This window comes from Glycine soja, chromosome 1 (assembly GCF_004193775.1).
Source record: "Glycine soja cultivar W05 chromosome 1, ASM419377v2, whole genome shotgun sequence".
In the NCBI taxonomy this organism is placed as follows: Eukaryota; Viridiplantae; Streptophyta; class Magnoliopsida; order Fabales; family Fabaceae; genus Glycine; species Glycine soja.
In genome coordinates this window covers 55,443,450-55,465,567 of record NC_041002.1, presented here as the reverse complement: position 1 = coordinate 55,465,567, position 22,118 = coordinate 55,443,450, and the positions used below count along the sequence as shown (strand labels likewise).

The following is a 22,118-nucleotide window of genomic DNA, read 5'->3' as shown; positions in this document are numbered from 1 at the left end:
TTTTTGAAAATTATAAATGATACTATATTTAAAACCTATAATAAATAAGTATTTTTGAGCATATAACTTATATTTTATATTATGATATATTGTTATTTTAATTATTAATATTTTTTAAAACAAATATTTAAATTCAAATTAGAACTAAAAATATTAAAAATAATAAATTGAAAAGGACAAAAAATTAAGTTAAACTGTTCAAGTGATATTAAAAATATAAGAGGATAGATATATCATGTGCACATTAATTAGAAATGTGTTTAAATCTTGAAGATAAAATATATGTATTCAAAGTTGGTTTTTAATATTTAGTTACAACTTGCCTTGTTAAACTGTTTAGTTGAAATTAAAAGCATAAAACGACATTTGTATTTGAATTTTAAAGATAATATATATATATATTAAATTAATTTCTAATATTCAGTCATAATTTATTAAATCTTTTAGTTAATGTAAAAAATATAAGAGGATATATTACTTCAAGAAAATATTGAAATCACAGTGAGTGTAAAAATATTGAAGAAACATTAAGAAAATTAGAAAGCAAGAAGCATTCCCGGTCCAATCCCATGTGTCCCTCTATCACTGGCTGATAAATGACGCCACACAAAACATCTCAGCATCGCGAAACCTCAATAGACGGCCACGATTTTGTGTTCCACTTTGTTACAAGACAAGACATCGCAACGAGTCCTTTTATTTCCACTTATTAGTAATTTAGCACTACTACTAGTAGTATGCTATTAGTAAGTAATCTCATTAACGCAGAGAGAGACATAAACATAAACCAGTGTTTTTGTTGCGGTCGGTGTCTGGTCAGTCACTATTCACTCTTGAGTCTTCACTTCTCTTTCTCTTCTCTATCTGTCCCTTTCCGTTCCTTTTTCTCTCTGTCATTTTCAGCTTATTGTCTCTGTGTCTGCGGGGAAGGGACACCACACCACACCATCTTCACCAACCCGTCGACGTTTATCATTCAGTCACTGTAGGTTTACACTTTCTTCTACTGAATTCAGCACTACATTTTCATCCTTCAACTCTGATGCTTCATTTCGAATTTTAACTTTCTACTTTCTTATTCCGTGTCTTTCCTTGACAGATAAGTCAGTAATTACTACTCTTGTGCTCGTGTGTTCAGTTGAATTTCAAGGTGCTTCATAGTTGCTGGTAATTTCTTCATAAATTTCGTTGATTATGCAATTTTTTCGCTCTAAGACGATTGATTGAATAATTAGATCTGAGTTTCGAGCATTTTCCTTAGGGCTCGTTAACTTCCCATCTTTAAATGTCATGCACCTATACAATGCTGGTTGTCCTAGTTCCAGAACAAAGAGGAAGAAAAATTGAGATGATTACTTTTTTTTTTCTTTCACACTGACAGGTTTGTTGTCAACGACTGAGATGATTTTGCATCAATTCTCCTTTACTAGTAAGGGTACATGAGAAATAGGCAGTAAGAAATTTGGCTTGTATGTTTGAATTGTCATGCCTCTAACTGCCATTTGCAGAAAACATAATTGCCTCCATGAAAAATATGGTATGTCAAATGCAGAGTTATGTAATGTATCTTCTGAGTCATCCAACTCTGCGTGTGCTTTTACTGTTTTGAATTGAAATGCATGTCTTGCTTAAGTGCTTCTAGCTACATTATATCTTCTAATACCCATTTATAGGGCATACTTCTTTTCATGTGTTCGCTTTTTTGTATTCCAAATTTAAAATGAATGTGTTTGGAAATATGTTGGGTTGAAGCCAATGTTATCAGTGGCGATGGCAGAAGGACATAATTCTGCCACATAAACACACCATTGCGGCCTATTGTGCTGCCATAGCAGGTCTCCCTTCACAAATTGCCTATGGTAGTTGGCAAAAAATCCGCCACACCAAGGCGGCCATGGCGCTGCCATTTAAAAACAATGACCGTAATGCCAATCCATCCTTGGGGTTCTTTCGACGTTGGTGCATTGGAACCCGGAAACCTTCATTGAGCAAGATGCAAATGGGTTTCCAAACACAGGCGTTACTGAAATCAAATTTGGTTGGTGTAAATGCCATATAAATGCGTTCACCGGGTGTTCAGGAGTGTGACACTTCGGCATTAATTGTAGACTAAATCAATAAAACTTCCACGGTACTTTGTCGTAAGTTATGATATCGTCAGCATGCGTACTAATTTTGAATTAGAGAAACTTTAATGGTTTTCCCTGGACTTATCTTTAGGGTGTGAAAGCATTTGAACATACATTGGCCAGCGTTAGCCTAGCCGTTAGGATCCAATAATTGCCATAGACCAGGACACTTGATGTGCTATTTTCTTAGAAGTTAATTTTTTAGTGCTGTGTCTTTTTTTTTGGCAATTCTGATCAAGATACCTTTTGGAAGAACTTCAACTACTTATGTTTGGTTGCCAGTGTGAAATAATCTGTCATCCATTGTGTAAGTATTCTATTAGGGATATTTTTCCTCAAGATTGTACCTTTTAATATATGTTTTCTTCATCGGAATTTTTAATATCCTTCCATATTTCTACTGAAGCCTCCAGTGTTTCATTTGATATCGTACTTTTCCTAAAAAGAGATTCTTGAAGTTTATCTTACACTTTATGTATGCATTTATCCTAAATCTGAACATCTAACCAACAAAAAGGCTTTTATGAACATTGATTATCAATTATCTAATCTCAGTCAGCTTTATGCATAATATATTAAAATTATTAAATGTTTATTTTGGGTAAGAACTAAGCTAACATTGGAACTTTCTGTTCAGGTTCTTTTGGTGCGATACGTTCCTCTTTTATGATCTATAATGTGGAACAGAATAGTACTCTTCAGTGGAGATTTGGATGGCATGAATGAATTTGCCATTTTACAGACAAGAATCATAGATTTGGCCCTGTAATGCACATATGACAGCTGTTTATTGCCAAATGTTAATTTGCACAAGTTAGTAGATATTTTCTGTCATTTTTGTGTGTGTTTTGCAAGATTCTCTAAAAGACATGTCATCATGGTGGAAAAAGTCTTCATCCAAAGATGTAAAAAGGAAAGAAAAAAGGAAAAGTATTATTGATACAATACAAAGGAAATTAAATAGATCAAGAGGGTCTAGGAGACATCATAGTCACACTATCTCAGAGAAGGGAACCACATTCCTTGTGCCTACAACCTCACCATCACCCTCAACACATGTCTCCCGCCTACAAAGTTTTGCAGAAAGACCTCTTGCTCAGCCACTCCCACTCCCAGGGACGCATCGCCTCTCCACCAATCGTGCAAATTCTGGAACTAGTGTAACATCAAAACCAGAAAGCACCAGGGGCTCGAAATCATCTCTATATTTCCCCTTACCGAAACCTGGTTGTGTTTTTAACGGGGGAGAACCTACAGATGCTGAGGAAGATATTGGCACTGCATCAATTTCTAGCGGCAGCTCTATTGATAGTGATGACCAATGTGACTCACATTTTCTTAGTCCTCTGGCATCTGACTCTGAAAATGGAAACCGAGCTACCGTTCACAGTACTGTCAGGTGGGTTTATATCCATTTAAATGCATATTTTCCTTTTTAATACTTTTCATGCATTTGAGGGCGAGCCCTGACACAACGGTAAAGTTGTGCCTTGTTGACTTGTTGGTCATGGGTTCAAATCTGGAAACAGCCTCTTTGCATTTGCAAGGGTAAGGCTGTGTACAATATTCCTCCCCCATACCTTCGCATAGAGAGGAGCCTCCGGGCAATGGGGTATGCTAGTTTTTTAATCCTTTCCATGCATTTCCCTTATTTACTGTTCCTTCTCTAATTGAATTTATTTCAATACCTAAAGTGGGGTTCACAAGGATCAGCCGCCCATTACCATCCCAAAAAACTCAAGGGTATCCTCAAAACCAGCTCCTCAACTGTGCAATCATCAAATTTTATCTAACACACCCAAAGGGGCTTCTTTGCATATGCCGAATCTGCAAATAGCTTGTTCAGGTGGTTTATGGAGTGCTCCAGACAGTTCAATGTCAAGTCCTTCTAGAAGTCCACTGAGAACGTTTGGTTCCGAGCAAGTTTTGAACTCTGGATTCTGTACAGGAAAGCCATATCCAGATTTAGCTTCTGGACACTGCTCTAGTCCAGGTTCAGGCCATAATTCAGTTGGTGGGGATCTGACAGTGCAGATATTCTGCCCACAGAACAGGTGTAGCCCTGAGTGTTCTCCAATACCCAGTCCCGGAATGAAAAGTCCCGGTTTCAGTTCCAGGATACACAGCAGTGCTGTCTCCCCTCTTCATCCACGTGCTGGAAGTGCTACATTAGAATCGCCCACAAGACGCCCTGATGATGTGAAACAACAGACTCACCGATTACCTCTTCCTCCAATAACAATCCCTAATTATTGTCCATTTTCTCCAACATATTCTGCAACTACTACTCCTTCAGCGCCTCGTAGTCCCAGCATAGCAGAAAATCTAACAAGCCCTGGCTCACGCTGGAAAAAGGGACAACTGCTTGGAAGGGGGACATTTGGGCATGTATATCTTGGTTTTAACAGGTATTTAGTAATTGTTATTCCAAGTTCATATTTATGTATATTTTCTAGAGTTGGGCCTATAATAATATTATTCGTATTAGGATTTTTTTTTTTGTATGCATGATTTTAGAATTCTGAATTTAGTTAGAGCATCTCCAACAAGAGATGCTTAACCAGTTCTTAAAAATTAGAACTTGTTCTTACAAAAGTTCATGATTGGAGCAGATTGACATGGCGAGACAAGTGTAAGAACCATTCTTTTGTAAGTAACAGTTGCTTCTGATTAGAAAAGAATTTTTCAGCTACTGTAACAGAAGAAATGAAACCAGAATCAGGGGATGGTTCAGCACATTAGTTGCCCAGAAAAATGAAACCCTGAATCAGAACGATTCAGCAAAAAAAACAAAAAATCAACTAGCAAAACACACCCAGAATGAAAATAAAAAAACAGGAATCAAAATCAAAACTAACACTCTCTATTAGAGTTGCAACATTGAAGTTGCTCTTAGCTGATTTTGTTGTATTATTTGACTTATCCTCAATCAATTAATGTCACACTGGGCATGATTCTAATTTGATATTGTGATTGTTCTGTCGTTTGTGTCTCAAGGTGCGGGCTATCTATCATTTGTGCATTAAATAGTTTCTTCTTTTACATCTGATTTAGTTTAACTTCTGATCCATAGTGAAAGTGGTGAGATGTGTGCAATGAAGGAGGTAACTCTTTTTTCAGATGATGCTAAATCAAGGGAAAGTGCTCAACAACTTGGCCAAGTAAGCTTGCTCTTATCGATTAACACACTTCCTCCATTACATATGCCTCATTTTTAAAGTGGAAAACAACTTAATTTACTGAATTACCATTACCCCCCCCCCCCCCCCCCCCCCTCCCCTACTATAAAAAAACTAAGGATAATTTTGGAAAATCCATTTAGCTATACAAGAGTCTCTTGCTCTCTCTGTACAACATACAGATAGATATGCACCAATTATGCATAGTCACTCAAACCAGTTGCATCTTGCAGGAAATTGCATTGCTAAGTCATCTGCGGCATCCAAATATAGTCCAATATTATGGATCTGAGACGGTATCTTTATTGGACTTGTTTTATTCTAATATTGGTGGAACAATGTTGTGCGTCATTTTCCTATTTTATACAAACAATTGGAAACTCGGTAACTATAACTTGGCAAAATACACATTACTCACAAATAAGTCAGCAACTATGCTTGCTACTATGTTCTGAGGAATACACAACTATTTTTAGAAATTTGACAATCTACTAAAATACTAAATATTTAAGAGAAGATGTTGATACTTAAGATTGTTTTAAGTGATTTATGGCTCTTTATAATAAACAGGTAGATGACAAACTTTATATATACTTGGAGTATGTCTCTGGTGGGTCAATCTATAAGTTGCTTCAACAGTATGGCCAGCTTAGTGAAATTGTTATTCGTAATTATACTCGGCAAATTCTGTTAGGTCTTGCTTATTTACATGCTAAGAACACTGTTCATAGGTGAGTCTTGTTGATCATTATAACCCACATGACTATCTTCAAGTTCTGTTTCAGTTATCAACTTTACTATTAATGTTCTTAAACTTATTTTCCTCTTGTCCAATTACTGGATTTTACTCAGAGACATTAAAGCAGCAAACATATTGGTGGATCCTAATGGGAGGGTAAAATTGGCAGATTTTGGCATGGCAAAGCATGTAAGAGCTTTTAAAATATATTTTTATGTATATGGCATGTAACATTTATCTTCGTGTTGATAAAAGAAGCGGCTCTAGGGCATTGGATAATCTGACTTGAGTTAAATATATAGTCTACGCCTCGACATGGGGCCATTGCTTACAACATTACTTGTTGAAACTAATTGCAGATAAGTGGGCAATCCTGTCCATTATCTTTCAAAGGAAGTCCTTACTGGATGGCACCTGAGGTCAGTATGGTTTCTTTGTTAACTTGCATTTTTTTGTTATTGATGCTTTTGATATAATATTGTTTGTGTCACTGCTTTGATTGTCTAGGTGATAAAAAATTCAAATGGTTGTAATCTTGCTGTTGATATATGGAGCCTTGGCTCTACCGTTTTTGAGATGGCTACTACAAAACCTCCTTGGAGCCAATACGAAGGGGTTAGGGAATATTGACAACAAACTAGAAAAGACTGAATACCATTTCATATATTTTCTGATAAAAAATATATGAATCTCTTTGTTGGAGCACATGTTTGTATACAATGTTCATTGCTCATCTTTCTTTCTGTCGTACTACATGTTAGGTTGCGGCTATGTTTAAGATTGGAAACAGCAAGGACCTTCCTGCAATGCCAGATCATCTATCAGAAGATGGAAAAGATTTTATCAGGCAATGCTTGCAAAGGAATCCAGTGCATCGTCCCTCTGCTGCTCAACTTCTGCTGCATCCATTTGTTAAAAAAGCCACACTGGGAAGACCTATTCTGTCTGCTGATCCTTCAGAAGCAAAACCTGATTTTGTGAATGCTATGAGATCTCTGGTAAAAGCAATTAGAAGTGTTCGTGATACTGTTTCACTGTAGTTCTTAGTTTCTTACTCTTGTTTTTCCAAAATTTGTGAAGTATATGAAATAAGTAAAAAATAAAATTTCTGGCGTAAGGGTTTGAATGCCTGAATTTTATTAAAAATTGTTGGAACCTCATTATGTTTGATTCATGGGAAGCATATGAATACTTGTTTTGTTTTCCTGTCTTTTTATTCAGTTTGGATTTTTACAGATTTCTCGAGTTTGTTACTATCATTGTTCTACCATTGTTTTAGGCCATTGGACCTGCAAAACATAATTTAGCCTTAGTTTCAGAAGCAGCTGGTACATATCTGTCTAGAAGCTCGAGAACTGGCTCAGGATCAAGGTCTCTCTCTCTTCTCTCTCAAAAGCACACACTCAAGCATGAGAAAAATCACATGCATAGATGAAACAAATATGTGGTTATACACAGGCATACGCATGTGTTAACTCATGCATCCCTGATGATTGTTGTTACTTGTAATCATATTATTAAAACCATGTTACAAAATTGCCCACTTGTTCTCTTTTCCTGAAAGGAAACTTGAGTGTAAGCGTAGGTACCTACAGTGCTTTTAATACTCGCCTGATAAGTATTTTCATAATTAAGCTTCAACATTTTAGTAACTTGGAAAAGTGACTATTATGGTACTGATGTCATGGCCATTAAGGAAAATTGGTCAAATTTGTTTTTAAAAGGGCATGAGAATTGTCTGTGTTGTCAAAGAAAATGAACTAACATTTTTTCCCATCCCATATTTCCAGTGAAGCCCATACACCAAGGAACATTTCATGTCCTGTGTCCCCTCCTGCTGGGAGCCCACTTTTGCCTCCTAGGTTACTGCATGTGACTGGACGGCTGTCTCCATCTCCCATATCTAGTCCTCACACTGCATCAGGCTCATCTACACCACTCACTGGTGGCATTGGTGCAGTCCCTTTTCATCAAACAAAGCAGCCAATATTCTCACATGAAGGTGTCAATGTGATACAAAGACCTCAAAATGCTCTTAATTCAAATGGAAGCACTGCTTATCAGGAGCCAAATTGTGACCCACTTTGGAGGATTCTGAAAAGCACTTTTGCTTGCCCGGATATAGTTTCATCCAACAATGATGCTCTTGGAAACCATAATAGAAGGGTTGGCCAGGGACTCCCAAGAGAATTTTACGATGGGAAGTCATATTTAGCGGATGGTGTATCGCAGCAGCTGTTAAATGATCATGTAAGAAAATTTCATTCCTAGATCTTAACCCCAGTGCTTCAATGCTGATAGCTCATGGAGTAGAGTTATATATATATACTCTTTGAATGACTTGGAAGTAACAAACTCATTTTGGATTGCATAGCGTATATATTTCTTGGGTCCACAAAGATGGTGCAAAATCCTCAATTTTAGAGTGGATGCCCTTGGATATGATATAAAACTTTAGCCTCAGCCTTATTAAAAACATTTTTTATTTTGGCATTTTAGGAAAATGTACATTAACTTGGTTCGGTCACTATGTTGTATTTGATCATTCTAGCTGAAAATAGTGGTGGCGCCAAAAGCCTAAGTGCACAAAAAACAAAGATATGTTCTACAGATGGTTAGGAACCAAATTGAAGTTGAATTTAAGCAACATTTTCCTCCCGTATGTGCTTGCTTGGATTATTCATTATTATTCTAGTCAACTTGCTTTTCTGCTGGTTGCTGCTATGTTTTATCAACCTTCTTTATTATTATACGAATGCTATACCATCTGCTGATTTTTGAAGGACATTTAGTATTTAAGAGACGCTGAATTTCAGATGGCAGATGACTTGCAGAGTTGTCAGAATTGCAGCTTTTCATTTGACCCCACCCTCACTCAGGTCCGTCGTACAAAGTGGCCCATTTGAGTAAAATTTTATTTTTGGTCGTTCAAACTAAACGTCAAAATAGTTCTTCAATATCCAATTTTTTTACTTGTACTTAATATAAATATTTGACATCTAAAATTATATTTAATAAAAATAATATTTGACCATTAAACTGATTGGAATTTATATGGAAAAATAACAAACGAGTGAAATTTTTGAGAATTTTATGATTAAGCAAGAAAGTTTTAGTATAGTTGGTTGCCAGATGATAGTTTGTTTCGAGTTTCGCCACAGGTTGAACTGTTGAAGACACGTTTTTCATAAAATTACGTTACACAGAAAATTCATAAGCTATATATTTGTAGCTTTTGCTGTGATCTGCATCAAATGGTGGTCCAAATCCAAAAACATGCACAGTAAATTGAGGAACAAACAGAGAAGATTTTAACGGTTAAACTTTTCACAACTTTCTAAACACAACAATTACTACGATGCAACGGTCATAAACATAACTTTCTAGTTTCCTGTTCAGTGCTTCTATCTTCTCTCTCTTGGCTATTGATACTTCTACAAGAATATCTTCCAGCCACGAACAAAAAATAATTTTGTTTTTGTTACAGATCAAAAAGTAATTTTTCTGGGCGTAGAGATAAAATTAAATAAATGACTAAAACAAGACACGATGCAATTCATGTTGTCCGTTGTTCTACAATTACAATTAGATTTTCGTGGGAAATTAAAGGCGTGAGCATTTTCTTATACGACATTAATCAATTTAATCCCTAAAATTATAAAAAAAACATTTTAATCTTAAAAATTATTAAAAACCAGTCATTTTAGTTCTTGTTGCCAAAAAAATCAATATTTAAATAATGTAAGAAATTAACATAACTGTCATTTAATAATTTAAAAAATTAAAATAATATTGCTAAAAGAGATGCTTCTTGTAATTTTACTAAGGTTACGTTTGTTTGTTTTCTACATATTCTGCTCCTCTACATAAATAAATAATACTGAATAGTGTGCTTCTGAGGGTTAAAAAAAAATTAACAAGCACTATGCATAAGGCGCATAACAGCAGGCAAAAATCTCCACAATCTATCGAGTTCACAAACAAGTAGGTAGTAATTAAGGTCATAATTTACACACATGATGGATTTTAAACAAAAAGATATTCCATATGAATTGGGCAAACATACAAAAAGGCCCCCACTAGGTAGATAATTCAAACACAGAGATGGATGAAGGATTGGTTAACCCCTTGTCTTGAAAGGAATTGCTCGGATCACTATCTGGTGATATACAGCAGCAAGGGCAGCTCCAATGAAAGGTCCAACCCAGAAAATCCACTGTAAGCCAAAATCAAAATTAAACCGTTAAATAAGTCACTTGTAAGAAAAACAAAGAGGCACATAAGTGAAAGGACATATACATGGTCATCCCAAGCATGGTCTCGGTTGTATATTATAGCAGCACCAAGACTCCTAGCTGGGTTAATGCCAGTTCCTGTGATAGGAATGGTAGCCAAGTGGACCAAAAACACAGCAAACCCGATTGGAAGAGGGGCCAAAATCTACAATTTTATCACACAAACACCAAGTTATTACATTGTCCACACACACACAAAAAAAAAAACATTCCAAGTGTAAATATATAGGTAAGTAGAGACCTTCAAATCACAAAAATTCTATTAACATCTACATAATTCCTCTCTATATTTGTCATTTTGTCATATAATATTTTATATATCATACCTATATCATAGTAGTATTTTAGAGATCAGATTTATCTTTATGGGAAGCAAATCTGCTCCAAAACCATTACAGGCCAAAAAGTTTAATTTCTCACTCCAATCGTTTAAACTTGAGACCTTATTGGTAAAGCTTTTTCACCATATTTCTTAGAAAAAGTAAATTCCGAACATAAACTCTCTGTAAAGGAAGTTTAGTGAGTTTATCTCTTCTACCTAGCTAATAAACCTGTTTACACACTTGGGCTTAAAGTTGCACAAATGAGAAGAGAGAAGAAAGATGATGAATGGGTACCGGAACGTGAGAGTCTCTAGCGTTTCTCTTGGCATCAGTGGCGGAGAAGACGGTGTAAACAAGAATAAAGGTGCCAACAATCTCAGCTCCAAGGCCATCACCCTTGGTGTATCCATGGCTCACAAAATTCGCTCCACCTTTGAACAACTCATACCTTGCATTCCCCTCAAACCCCTTGACCACACCAGCACCACAGATAGCTCCAAGACACTGCATCACAATGTAGAACACCGCTCTCGTCAGGGACAGCTTCCTAGCCAGAAACAAACCGAACGTCACTGCCGGATTTATGTGCCCACCTGTCCCAACAACAATTCAAACATACATAACTTTAAACAACAACAAAACCTTATCTGACCAGGTGAGATCGACGTCACCTCTTTGGGTATATATAGTTAACATGCATAACTTTAAAACATGAAACCAAAATATTATGTTAACCTGATATTCCAGCAGTGCAGTAGACAAGGGCAAAGATCATGCCACCAAAAGCCCATGCAATTCCTTGAATGCCAACAGAAGAGCACTTGTTGGGTGCCCTGTTGACACCCATGACAGTCAAGACAGTGATGTAGAGGAACAAGAATGTGGCCACAAACTCTGCGATCCCAGCTCTGTAAAAAGACCATGACTTTAACTCCCCTGGCTCAAACAAGGGTGCTGGTGGTGCCTCCTTGTAGTCCTTGTCACTCTTAGCTCCTGTACCCAGTGCTTGCCTCTCCGAGAATTTCTGTGCTCCAACCTTAACATCTTCCTCCCTCTCCATGCTGTTAACTATACTAAAAAAACCTTCTTTCTTTTTACTCGTGGTTTGGTTTCTCTCCTCAAGATTACTTTGTTATATAGTGAGTGGAGATTGGAAAAAGCTTACAAGTCTATTATTATTTGCTTTGCTGGCAAATGATGGGAATAATAACTTTTGCTTTTCCTTTTTAGTTAGTTATAAGTAACTTTTTTTTCCCCTTTGGATAGGGTCTGTGTTACTCAAGATATTGGAGGTTAAAGTGCTTTAGGTTTAAGATAATTGCGTTTTTAGTGAAAGATGGTTCTGGAAAGGGCGGGAGGATGTTGACAGGATCTGGTTGGTATCTTCCGTTGTTCTTATCTTCCGGCGCAGACAAACAGGGTGTTATAAATGATTTGTTATTGAACTTTTTTTTTATAAAAAAAATAGCTGTTTGGAGACGTTTGATCCTTTACATGAATAATGAAGTTAGTGAAGTCACGCGCACTGGATAAGTTCATAAACAATGCCAGAAAAGACGTATACAGTGACAAGAACAAAAACCATACGTATTTAAAAGGAAGTTCATGAATTTTCATCGCGTCAAGTTTTTGAATCTTCATCCCTGTCCCATGAACCTCACAAACTAGCAATATTACTTTAGTTTTAATAGTTTTTTAATTGTAATTTGTCATTTATGTCATACACACCTGATATGTACATATAATCTACGTGTATAGGAATTATTTTGAAAAGTTTAAGATTAAATATTAAAACTATCAGATTCAATGATTAAATTTGGAGTTTGCTCTAACTAGAGCAAAGTGATTCACTATCCTAGCTAGGTAGAGACGGTTCTTTTTATCTTTCTTTCATAACATTGTTAGTTGTGTGACCATATAATAGTATTAGTGAAGAAAGAGTATTGCAGATAGGGATACTCGTGATTTTTGAATATTTATATAACTATAACCATAGCTATATAATAAGTGTGTATTATAACTAATTTTATATAATTAGTTATAATTTGATATTATCAATTATTGTTTTTAAAATACGTACGAATATATAATTGGTTATCAATAAATTAGTTATATAACAAGTTATATTTAAAATCAATTACATAATCATTTATGAATGAATAAAAATAAATTATTTAAAATAACTATAGTTATAAAATTAATTATAATTATTTTTATATAATTAGTTATAATTATACTTATTTTTTTAAAATCAATTTTTTTGAACAGCCTTACTTGACAGATGCAAAATGGGATTTTAACGGTAGGAAAGGAGAGTCGCAGGTTAGGTGACAGCAAAGAAGAATTGGCCCTTTGGTGAACCGTTGGGAAAGTGACAGCCTCAGCCTCTATCATACGGCTTTGCCTTTCTAGCATAAGCCATTCTGTTGCAAGTTTGCAACACTTCACAACGTCCTTGCGTTACAAAACTACACTATTTTTAGTAAAATTATCTCTTCTCAATCATATTTTTTAATTGATAAAGTTTGAAATCCAAGAACTTATTTAAGAGAGATTGAATTTAATATTATTCGAGTAAATGATTTATTACTAAATTAGCTATCATTTGACTCCCAAATCTATTTTTTATGACACTTGTTACTCCAAATTAAGCTTTCAAAAGCACAACATCCATCTAACCTAAACCGCATCATCATGACTAATATTTGAATTTTGGCAAGTCAAATATCGAAGAAAAAAAAAACACAGCTTTGAAGATTAACCTTGAGGTTAAAGCACCCTTCTTAAGCAACTACATTCAATTCTCATAAACAATTAAAGTAATTGACGGCAAATGTAACTGTGTAACCAACAAAATTCACATTCAAGACAGTAGTATCATAAGTTGTATTAAACTTTAGTCCCAAGAATAACATACAATGCAACAAAGCATACAAAACAAAAATGACACAAAAAGAATTCATCTTGGAATTCAAGGCTTTAATAAAGCACTCACAATAAACCGAAGGACCCAATAACCTTCTTCAATGCATCTTCCATCTTGACAACAAAACCTCATATTAGTGAACGTTAACTTAGGTAGGTAAAAGTAAGAGAATACGTGATAAGAGCAATAAATTCCTTAAATTATATTAATATACCTTAAAATAATATAATAATTAATAGGATCAATTATTTTAATATTCCTTAAAATTTAACACTATCACATATGACATTTTTTTTTACATTATATCGATTTCCCTAACTTCATGTAATAGTATAATTAGAAAGAAGTTATGTAAATGAGAGATATATCATATTATATTATATTGTTACATAATTATGACTTATGAGATGTTTGTGTAATGTTAAAAAAAATATCATATATGTAATTGTTTTTAAAGATGTTAGTATAATTGACCTAATTAAGTTTTACATGATGGATCATGAATTATAAAGATGGTGTTATTGTTCTTTTCTTCTGTCAATAATATTCTAACTTTAGGGGGATCTAGTCCTCTACCCTAAGACAGGGAGTGGGAGTGACAAGACTAGGCAGTTATATTGTGCCTTACAGCTCACACCCACAGGATACCCTATTCATGTTGCGTTGCGTGGATTCACATGCAGCCGCAAGCCCTCACTGACAATTCTAAATCTTCCCTTGACCTGCTAAGTGAAAATAATATACAGATGAAATGAAACAGTCGTTAAATTTTTAATTAACAAGTGTTTTACAATTCTTCTTTAATAAAAAAGAAAAAGAAATATGAGTAGCAATGAAGAGCACCCGCTTCCCACGCCTCAAACTTAGGCTACCAGGCAAACTTTTTCCATGCAGCATGGAGATGTCATTAGTAAAATAGAAATTATACTGATACTAAAATCTTGTACAAAAAGTTACGCGATAAAAGAAAGAATGTGCAAAATAAGATGGTTAACGCGATGGAAAGAAATAAAAAAAGGTTATAAAAAATAGTATAAAATTATGGTAAAAATAAGTGGTCTAAAAATGAAAATGGATAGTCTCAATGATGTACTAAAATAATAGTGTCCTTATGATATGACAGGAAATCAAAAGTTAAATCTTGAAAAGATACGAAAATATGTTGTCATTTTTTTTATGAAAAGGTGTTCAGTAAATTATTATCATGAAGTTATTATAGAAATAAGTCATCTAAAAAAGAAAATGGAGTCTCAATGAAATACTAAAATAATGTTTGCAAAGATTTAGTATTTTCATTATTTTATAATTTGATAAGAAATCAAAAGTTAAACTGATTCAGTATTTAATATTTTTATTTAATAGTATTTTTTTTCTTATAGATTTCTTTATCAGTGTAACAATCATTAAAACTTAAAACTTAAAAGAACCTTCGGAATATTGGCATTTTTGTTGGTATTTTAATTTTTGATTAACACTCATTGTCCCTGGTAGGGAAATAGGGAAATGAACTGGTCACGCATTTACATCAATTAAGCGGAAGGTTTACTTTATTACATTGATCCCCATCATAATCATTCACTTAATTTAGAGGCTACCTTCGGCAAAGAAAAACTATCAAGTGTCAACTCAAGTATTATTTGCTTTCGTGATTTTTTTTTATCATATAAGCCATGAGCATGTCCAATAAAGTAAAATTGCAGGTACAAAAACCATAGATCATACACCAACTACAAACAACGCTGATTAGAGATTTCTATGTAGAACTATTTGAACAAACTCTACATTACTTGTAACTATAAATGTGAGCCCCTGCTTTGTTTAAAGGGGATTGGATACATGAAACTATGGTGCTCAATTGCAGAAGATAAGCCATGCATTGCATACACCGAATATATCAGAGGTGAAAAGTTACAACATCATTCATTCACAGTTTAGTTCTCCACTGTGTAGGAGTCTTATATGTGGACAAGGTCTTTCAGGTTCTCCACTAGTCCACAAAACCCTCAAATCTCCTCGCTTCCGCCCCAATGTCATCAGGGTCCCTGCATTAATGCATGAAACCGTTAGCACCTAACTATATACAACTACTAAGCAGTTCAGAAATTTCCTTGATAGATGATTTCATTTTTTTTTCTTGGTAGAAAGTGATAACAAAATAATCTTTTCCATCTAAAGTACCAAGGGTAAATGGAACGATGTATAGTAGTGCTGGTTGGCCATGCCCGTCCATCAAGTTTAGTGCCACGTACGTAACTAAAAGACCTACCAACATTAGAAACAAGTCAGGTCATTTGTATGCACTCAATCAATCATGTAACTTTTAAATCAATAATGAAAAAAAATGATTTTATATTGAAAAAGTTTCTCATGAAAATTTGTTTTTATAGTTTGAAAATATAGTTATTGAAGTCAATAACAGACAAGGTGATTGGTAGTTGGTTCTCACCAAAGCCATATGCAAACATTGCCCACAAGAAATATCCACTTCTAAGGCTCTTGTTTGCCAGCCAATCGTACCTGCAAAAACATTTTGATCAGGAAAGCTTTTTCATCAACTAAACACTTGCTTAAAAAGTATACTGCAACAGCCTTGCTCTTGCATTTGATTTTAGAATGATGAATTACAATAATTCATCCAATAGAAGGACTACGAAATTGCTGTTATTGAACTCAAAATTCCTTCATTCTTCTACCTTCTCTGGTTATAATTGTGAAAGCAAAATTCCTGATAAACAGGCTGAAGCAACATTCCAATCCATAAAATTTGGACCTTGTCATTCAAATCAAGTTTTGGGTTGACATAAGTCATGCAAGGGATAAGGGGTAGAAAGGAGGGAGGAAATAAAACCTGAGTGAGAATGCCACCAGCATTCCTGGTAAAAGGATGTCTCCAAAACCTATGATGCTGTAACCACCCCATGGATCAAAAATCCGAGGGAACTTCAGTAACATGGGAATTCCATCTTCTCCACTTCGATCGCCTCGGGCCACCTATGGTGAGTAAAAAGTAAGCAAAATTAAAATTAGTAAATACATAGGGTGATAGTGATTGTCATGAATTAGAATAGAACATATACTAACCACAATCATGACGCTTTCCTTGAAAAACTTCTTTGAGACAAATACCCAAAAGATGTCGTAAATGAAGGCACAGCCAAGAAGTACTGTACCAACCTAATTCAGGAAACAATCAAATCAAATAACATGAGTATCTTAGGGCGTAGTTGGGATAGCTGCTAGTTTTAAGTTTTAATTTTTAAAAACTAAAACCAATTTTTAGTTTCATGGTTTTAGTTTTAGTTTTTTGTGATGATGATGACTGGTGGTGATGACTTTGGTGACAATGATGGTCAATGGTAGAGGTGTTGGTGGTGGTAATAGTAGTGGTGGAGGCAACAACAATCATGATCATGCCGATGGTGACTGACTAGCAAATAGCAATGGCAGCATCAACAATGGTGGTAGTAGGTGGTCATTGTGGTAATGACGGTAGTGACAATATTGGTTGACTAGCTGTGGTGGTAGTGGCAAATTGACAACAATGGCGGTGGTGGGTGAGTGTGGAGGGGGGCAATGGAAGTGGAGATGACAATTGCAGCGATGACCAGTGGTAGTGGTCATAGTGACAGTAATGATGATAGCGGTGACAACCAATGGTGGTGGTCGGTGGGGATGGCAGCAGCAATTGACTGGGGGTATTGGTGGTGACTGTGATAGCGGCAGTAACATGTGGGTCTTTTAGGAGAGATTGGAGATTTGAATGGATTATTTTTACAACTAAAAAAACCAAAAAAGATTCTTTTTTAGTTTTAAAGATTAAGTTAAAAGTGTTTTGAAACTTGATTAACAATCAATTCAGCCCCCTTTTAGCTGAACACATATTGTTCTGAAATTTGCATTTGAAAATAAAAAAAATTGAACCCAGAACAAGCCCTTGATTTTCCTAAAGAAACATTTCATGCAGCATAAATATATCAAGACAGACTCTAACTTGACAAATTACAGATCTGAGCGTTTGCTGAAACAAGCAGGAGTGGAAACTAGAAGCAATGCAGCACCAGATGCACTTATCAAATTAAATATGTTGTTAGTTCATTTCTTTGCAATGAGAGATGTATCAAAAAATTGTCAAAGTATATATCAGAGTGCCCATTAAATGGCTTCTACTGAAAAGAAACAGAATTCAAGAATAATTGTATCATGGTTAACATAAAGCACAGCACAAGCATAATATACGCTTAAATAATTACCTTGAGATTTGGTACATGTACAATCTGTAGAACTGTGATTATCAGTGTTATTCCCTGTTAGAACAATTAATGAAAAAGAAATTATGATTAAATGGACAAGTGACTAATAGCCTATCCAGATAAGTATAAAAACTAAACAGAATTTTCATATCATATATCTAACAATAGCAAAGTTTATTATTATTTGTACAGTTGGGCAAAGAAATATTAGGAAAAAGTTGCATTCAGAAATAAGGATCCAAAAAGTCTTCACCAAAAGCACCCACTTGACACTCCTGACAGGCGGTTGAATTTCCTTTTAGTATGTAGCAGAGGCAAATGGATGCCAGGACACATTTTACAATTTATGAATATAAAGCACAACTACATTATGAGAAATGTACCCTCTTCCTCTTTGAAAATAACAAAGAAAAGGACAAACATCCTTTAGACCTTGAGTGCCTATATGATATGTTTGAAGGAGGGGAATATCATTTAAGACTGGAGAAAAATTTATCCTTACAAGTATATCTTGACCAATCCAGGCAAAGGATTCGTTGCGATAAACTGCCCAGAGAATGGAAAATGTTATACAGAATGGAGAAACAGCCAAAGTCAGGTATGAGATAGCTCCTAAGAAAGGTACTTTGATGTATGACTCTCCGGCATGCTTGAACCACCTGCACAGGAAAACAAAATAAGTTTCCTCTACAAGTTAACATTGTGAAGAACATAATGACAACTTCAATTAAAAAGGACAATAAAAGCATGCAAGGTTGGAAACTCAAACATTCTAGAACACAATATCCTCAATCTTTGAAATTTGAAAATTACTCTCAAATGTGAGGAAAGGAGACTATTTTACCTTATGACATGATTTTCAAGAGTACTAGGTAATAAAGCATCCTGATCCTATATCATTTGAAACATTTATATAATATATAATGTACTGTTTGTAAATGTCAAAATGCAAAAAGATTATCAACATCTCATGTAGTTCAAACATACAAAAATTAAGTTAATCACATAATAGCACATTCTCAAAAAATTAATGAAAGATAAAATTAAGTTCAATGAAGTCTTAAATACTAAGAATGCAGGTAACACCTAGGAAATCCTTTCCCCAGTCATTTAGTCAGCTTTGTGGGAGTGTGTGCACATGCATGTGACTGTGCGAGTCCTTTAGACCTGGTGTCTCCTGAAAAATATTTTTTTTTTATAATGATATCTTCCAGAGAATAAAATGTCAGTGTGTCAGACTTCTCCAAAATGTGTACATTACCTTTGGCTTTGTATGGTAAAATCATCTTAGAAATATAAAAGAAAAGAACAAAATCCCAGGGATATGGAAACAAAATGCACCATCAACAGCATTGCTCCATCTAAAAGTATTACGTAGGGGGAGCAGGGGAGCTAAGCCTTGGCTGTTTTACTGACTAACACTGACTATACAGCTCATTTTTTCTATCAAACCAGCCACAAGTTTCACTTATCTACCCTTGGTAGCAGATTATGTGGGAAAAAAACACATTATAAGGTCACAATTGCTAATTTATCTATATTGATAACAACTTCTGGTTGTGCACAAAATATCAAGCTCATACAACAGCATTTATCAATTTCTAATCTAAGATTTGAAAATAATTAATGAAAAGGCAAGACAATTGCTTTAATGCTTAAGGTATCAAGCTAATCATGTAATAAAAAAGGCAAGCCATCCAAATTCCAACAAGGTTTATTATTTTGTCATAAAACATGTCAACTCTCTTTGGATCCAATTTGAGCTTCTTAATAGATGGATACTAAGACCAAAAATTCTTAATAACATTCATTAAAGAAGATACACCATACCTGGACAAAAGAGCAACCAAGCATGTTTGCAAGCCCTAGACATACAAGAAAAAATATGGTTAGCAATGACCTGGCAGAGAATAACATGGCAAATTGGCAATAGCAGGAAAGACAAAATTTGAATTCAGTATTGGAAACAGAGAGTTTTTATAACATGTACTCATGCAATGTCACAGACTTGAGTAATATGCAAATAGATTTTTTTCCCCTCGCAGATGCAAAAATATCAAATTTTAAACTGATTTAGTGGAAGTTAATACCTCAATACCACCAATACAGAAGAGAACAACCAAAACATCAATGAACCACGACGACATCAGTTTGTAAAGCATAAACAGGAAACACGAAGCAAATACAACAAAAAGGACTGCAGCTTTCACATTCATATTTACAACTCCACTAACACTAGCATATTTAGTGTTTGGGAGTTCATCTGAAGCATCCTATAAGAAAAGAAAAAAATGAGAGTAAGTAGTAGAATCGACAACATATTAAGAAAAGAAATGAAAATCCAACTTGAGTAAATACTAAATGAATAGGAAAAACAGACCTTTAGCAACTTATCCTGTTCAATAGCTGCTTCTCGGGTCGTCCAAGCTGACCAATATGATGCACACAATATGGTAAGAACTGCCATCATCCAAAGAAATACTTCTGCTACGTCAACAGCTGGTCGAAGTGGCGAGTACAGCTGCACAGACACTGCAAAACGGATTTTTTTTTTAGAAAACTTCCCTCCCCTTTAGGAAAAACAAATAGTAGTTACATTGCAATTAGAATCTGCTGATAAGTCATAAGCATTAAAGATATTGCGACCATCACTAAGTTAGCTGCATCAAATAGAAACTACTACAAGTCCACAAAACATGCACAAGGAAGCTCACCAGATGAAGTAGTTGTCAGCATTTTTTCCAGCCTTGTACCTGCATCTAGTGGAAGCATGACAGCAGGTATGTGTATGTTCAAATCAGTTTCATCAGGTTCGCAAACCATCTTGTACAGTTCTGCAAACAACAAAAACAAATTTGACATGAAAAGAGAAATAAAAAAGTGTATATACTAGACATGACCCACCCAACACAAAAGTGAAGCAACTTCTTCAACTATCAAAAACCCAACTACCCAAAAAAAATAAGAGCCAGAAGGACAACGGAATTTTTACCTTTTTGGTTATTTATGATGAGGATGGCTGAAGCATTAGCATTCTGTGCAATATTTGCCTTTTTTGTGAACGTGCAGTTGCCTCGATCCACCATGATGACATCTCCCACAATCTGACAGTTTACACAACACAGTTGAACTACTAACATGTTAGTACTTTGCTACACTAGTGACCAAAGTAAAGTACAATACAACATGTCACACATGAAGAAAGAACCTTATTCTTTGGCGGAATGCAACAATCACGAGGATCTGAAAGAATAAGGCGCGTGTGCTTTGCATTTTTCTCTTTGGACACAATGGCTCTGCCAAATCTGGCACCCACACCAACAAATTCAACATCCTCTACACCATTGACCCATGTTTGCACTTTTACCTGACAATTATAACAAGTTAATCAGCACTCGAATTGAACTTGAGACTTACTAATTAATCAGGAACTAAAGTTTTTTTTTTTTTTTTAATCTCAAATGTCTAGTTCTGGAAAATATGATTTTGATGCTCCATGACCATGCACGCTTCTAGTACGAGGAAAAAGCGAGAAACCCAGAAATGAAAAGAGAAAAAGAGAACTTTGTAAAGTGGGTATACCAGAACGAACTGGTTCTCGCAACCCGGCTTCTTGGGAGTTGAATCGTCGTCGTGAACTATGTCCCCAGCTATGGCAGAAGGAGCATCACGGAGAAGCAAAATTACAGCACAAAACAAGAGAATCGAGCAAATCTTCTCCGAAGCCATGGATGCAGTCTCACGTCAATGAGATTTATGCAACCATTACCAACTCACAGTTGAAACCGAGAGAGACAGACGCTGCCGCGTCTTGGAACAATTAACTTTCGATTTTGATCCATTCAATAAAATAAAGAAGAAATTAAAGCATATTACTATTAGTATTACAATGACTATTATTATTATGATAATACTAGTTGAACCTCTGTCTTTATTTTTAAAAGTAAAACAGAAATAGTTAAAAAAAATAGTGATAACAATTTTTTTAAGAAAAGTGATAATAATTACATTTTAAAAATTTATAAAATAAATAAAAGTTAATAATATAAACATTAAAGGAAATGATTATTTTTATTAATAGTCATAAATGATTATAATAATATTATGCAAAGGGAACTGATGATATCATGATACAGTCAATTAGTCAATAAGTAATGCATATTAAAAAGTTGTTTATTTATAATTAGTATTAGATACAAAAGATACTGTAAAAAATTGATTATTTATAATTAAAAAGAAGAGAAGTGTAAGGGAAAATGTGGTAAAGTCACGGCAGC

General features: G+C 34.9%; 3 protein-coding genes across 8 annotated transcripts; 1 reads left to right on the top strand and 2 right to left on the bottom strand.

Moving 5' to 3' along the window:
* The first annotated feature begins 744 nt into the window (after positions 1-744).
* Positions 745-8,709, top strand: LOC114424878 (mitogen-activated protein kinase kinase kinase YODA-like). Of its 6 annotated transcripts, none has more exons than XM_028391604.1 (14): positions 745-985; positions 1,100-1,167; positions 1,382-1,429; positions 2,767-3,528; positions 3,824-4,537; positions 5,203-5,290; positions 5,542-5,604; positions 5,879-6,039; positions 6,161-6,236; positions 6,407-6,466; positions 6,555-6,662; positions 6,809-7,045; positions 7,327-7,418; positions 7,838-8,709. In XM_028391604.1, the coding sequence occupies exons 4-14, from the start codon at positions 2,999-3,001 to the stop codon at positions 8,316-8,318; spliced, it is 2,610 nt and encodes an 869-aa protein (XP_028247405.1). In that variant the 5' UTR covers positions 745-985; positions 1,100-1,167; positions 1,382-1,429; positions 2,767-2,998; the 3' UTR covers positions 8,319-8,709. The 6 variants fall into 6 exon arrangements, with proteins under 6 accessions (XP_028247405.1, XP_028247404.1, XP_028247402.1 ...); XM_028391603.1 differs by having other exon boundaries at positions 1,382-1,435; XM_028391601.1 differs by having other exon boundaries at positions 1,382-1,537.
* Positions 8,710-9,949: 1,240 nt separating this feature from the next.
* Positions 9,950-11,868, bottom strand: LOC114424943 (aquaporin PIP1-3-like). The gene is made up of 4 exons (XM_028391636.1): positions 11,401-11,868; positions 10,960-11,258; positions 10,347-10,487; positions 9,950-10,263 (listed from the first exon to the last, which is right to left on the bottom strand). Exons 1-4 carry the CDS (start codon positions 11,723-11,725, stop codon positions 10,168-10,170), a joined length of 861 nt encoding a protein of 286 aa, XP_028247437.1. The 5' UTR covers positions 11,726-11,868; the 3' UTR covers positions 9,950-10,167.
* A 3,403-nt stretch (positions 11,869-15,271) lies between these two features.
* LOC114424938 (signal peptide peptidase-like 2) lies at positions 15,272-21,687 on the bottom strand. Its single transcript, XM_028391621.1, has 14 exons — positions 21,424-21,687; positions 21,050-21,208; positions 20,834-20,945; positions 20,556-20,675; positions 20,222-20,373; positions 19,932-20,114; positions 19,672-19,706; positions 18,344-18,500; positions 17,842-17,895; positions 16,673-16,765; positions 16,440-16,582; positions 16,038-16,108; positions 15,770-15,853; positions 15,272-15,633 (listed from the first exon to the last, which is right to left on the bottom strand). The coding sequence occupies exons 1-14, from the start codon at positions 21,568-21,570 to the stop codon at positions 15,512-15,514; spliced, it is 1,632 nt and encodes a 543-aa protein (XP_028247422.1). The 5' UTR covers positions 21,571-21,687; the 3' UTR covers positions 15,272-15,511.
* Positions 21,688-22,118: the final 431 nt, after the last annotated feature.

Coding starts and splice junctions, on each gene's coding strand:
- LOC114424943 (XM_028391636.1), bottom strand. CDS start 11,725: ATGGAGAGGGAGGAAGATGTTAAGGTTGGAGCACAGAAATTCTCGGAG. Junction 10,488..10,959: donor CTAGAGACTCTCACGTTCCG/GTACCCATTCAT, acceptor ATAAAATTGTAG/ATTTTGGCCCCTCTTCCAAT. Junction 10,264..10,346: donor ACCATGCTTGGGATGACCAT/GTATATGTCCTT, acceptor TTTGGCTTACAG/TGGATTTTCTGGGTTGGACC.
- LOC114424878 (XM_028391605.1), top strand. CDS start 2,999: ATGTCATCATGGTGGAAAAAGTCTTCATCCAAAGATGTAAAAAGGAAA. Junction 3,529..3,823: donor ACCGTTCACAGTACTGTCAG/GTGGGTTTATAT, acceptor CAATACCTAAAG/TGGGGTTCACAAGGATCAGC. Junction 5,605..5,878: donor AATATTATGGATCTGAGACG/GTATCTTTATTG, acceptor TATAATAAACAG/GTAGATGACAAACTTTATAT.
- LOC114424938 (XM_028391621.1), bottom strand. CDS start 21,570: ATGGCTTCGGAGAAGATTTGCTCGATTCTCTTGTTTTGTGCTGTAATT. Junction 15,854..16,037: donor AATGTTTGCATATGGCTTTG/GTGAGAACCAAC, acceptor TAATGTTGGTAG/GTCTTTTAGTTACGTACGTG. Junction 15,634..15,769: donor CATCGTTCCATTTACCCTTG/GTACTTTAGATG, acceptor GCATTAATGCAG/GGACCCTGATGACATTGGGG.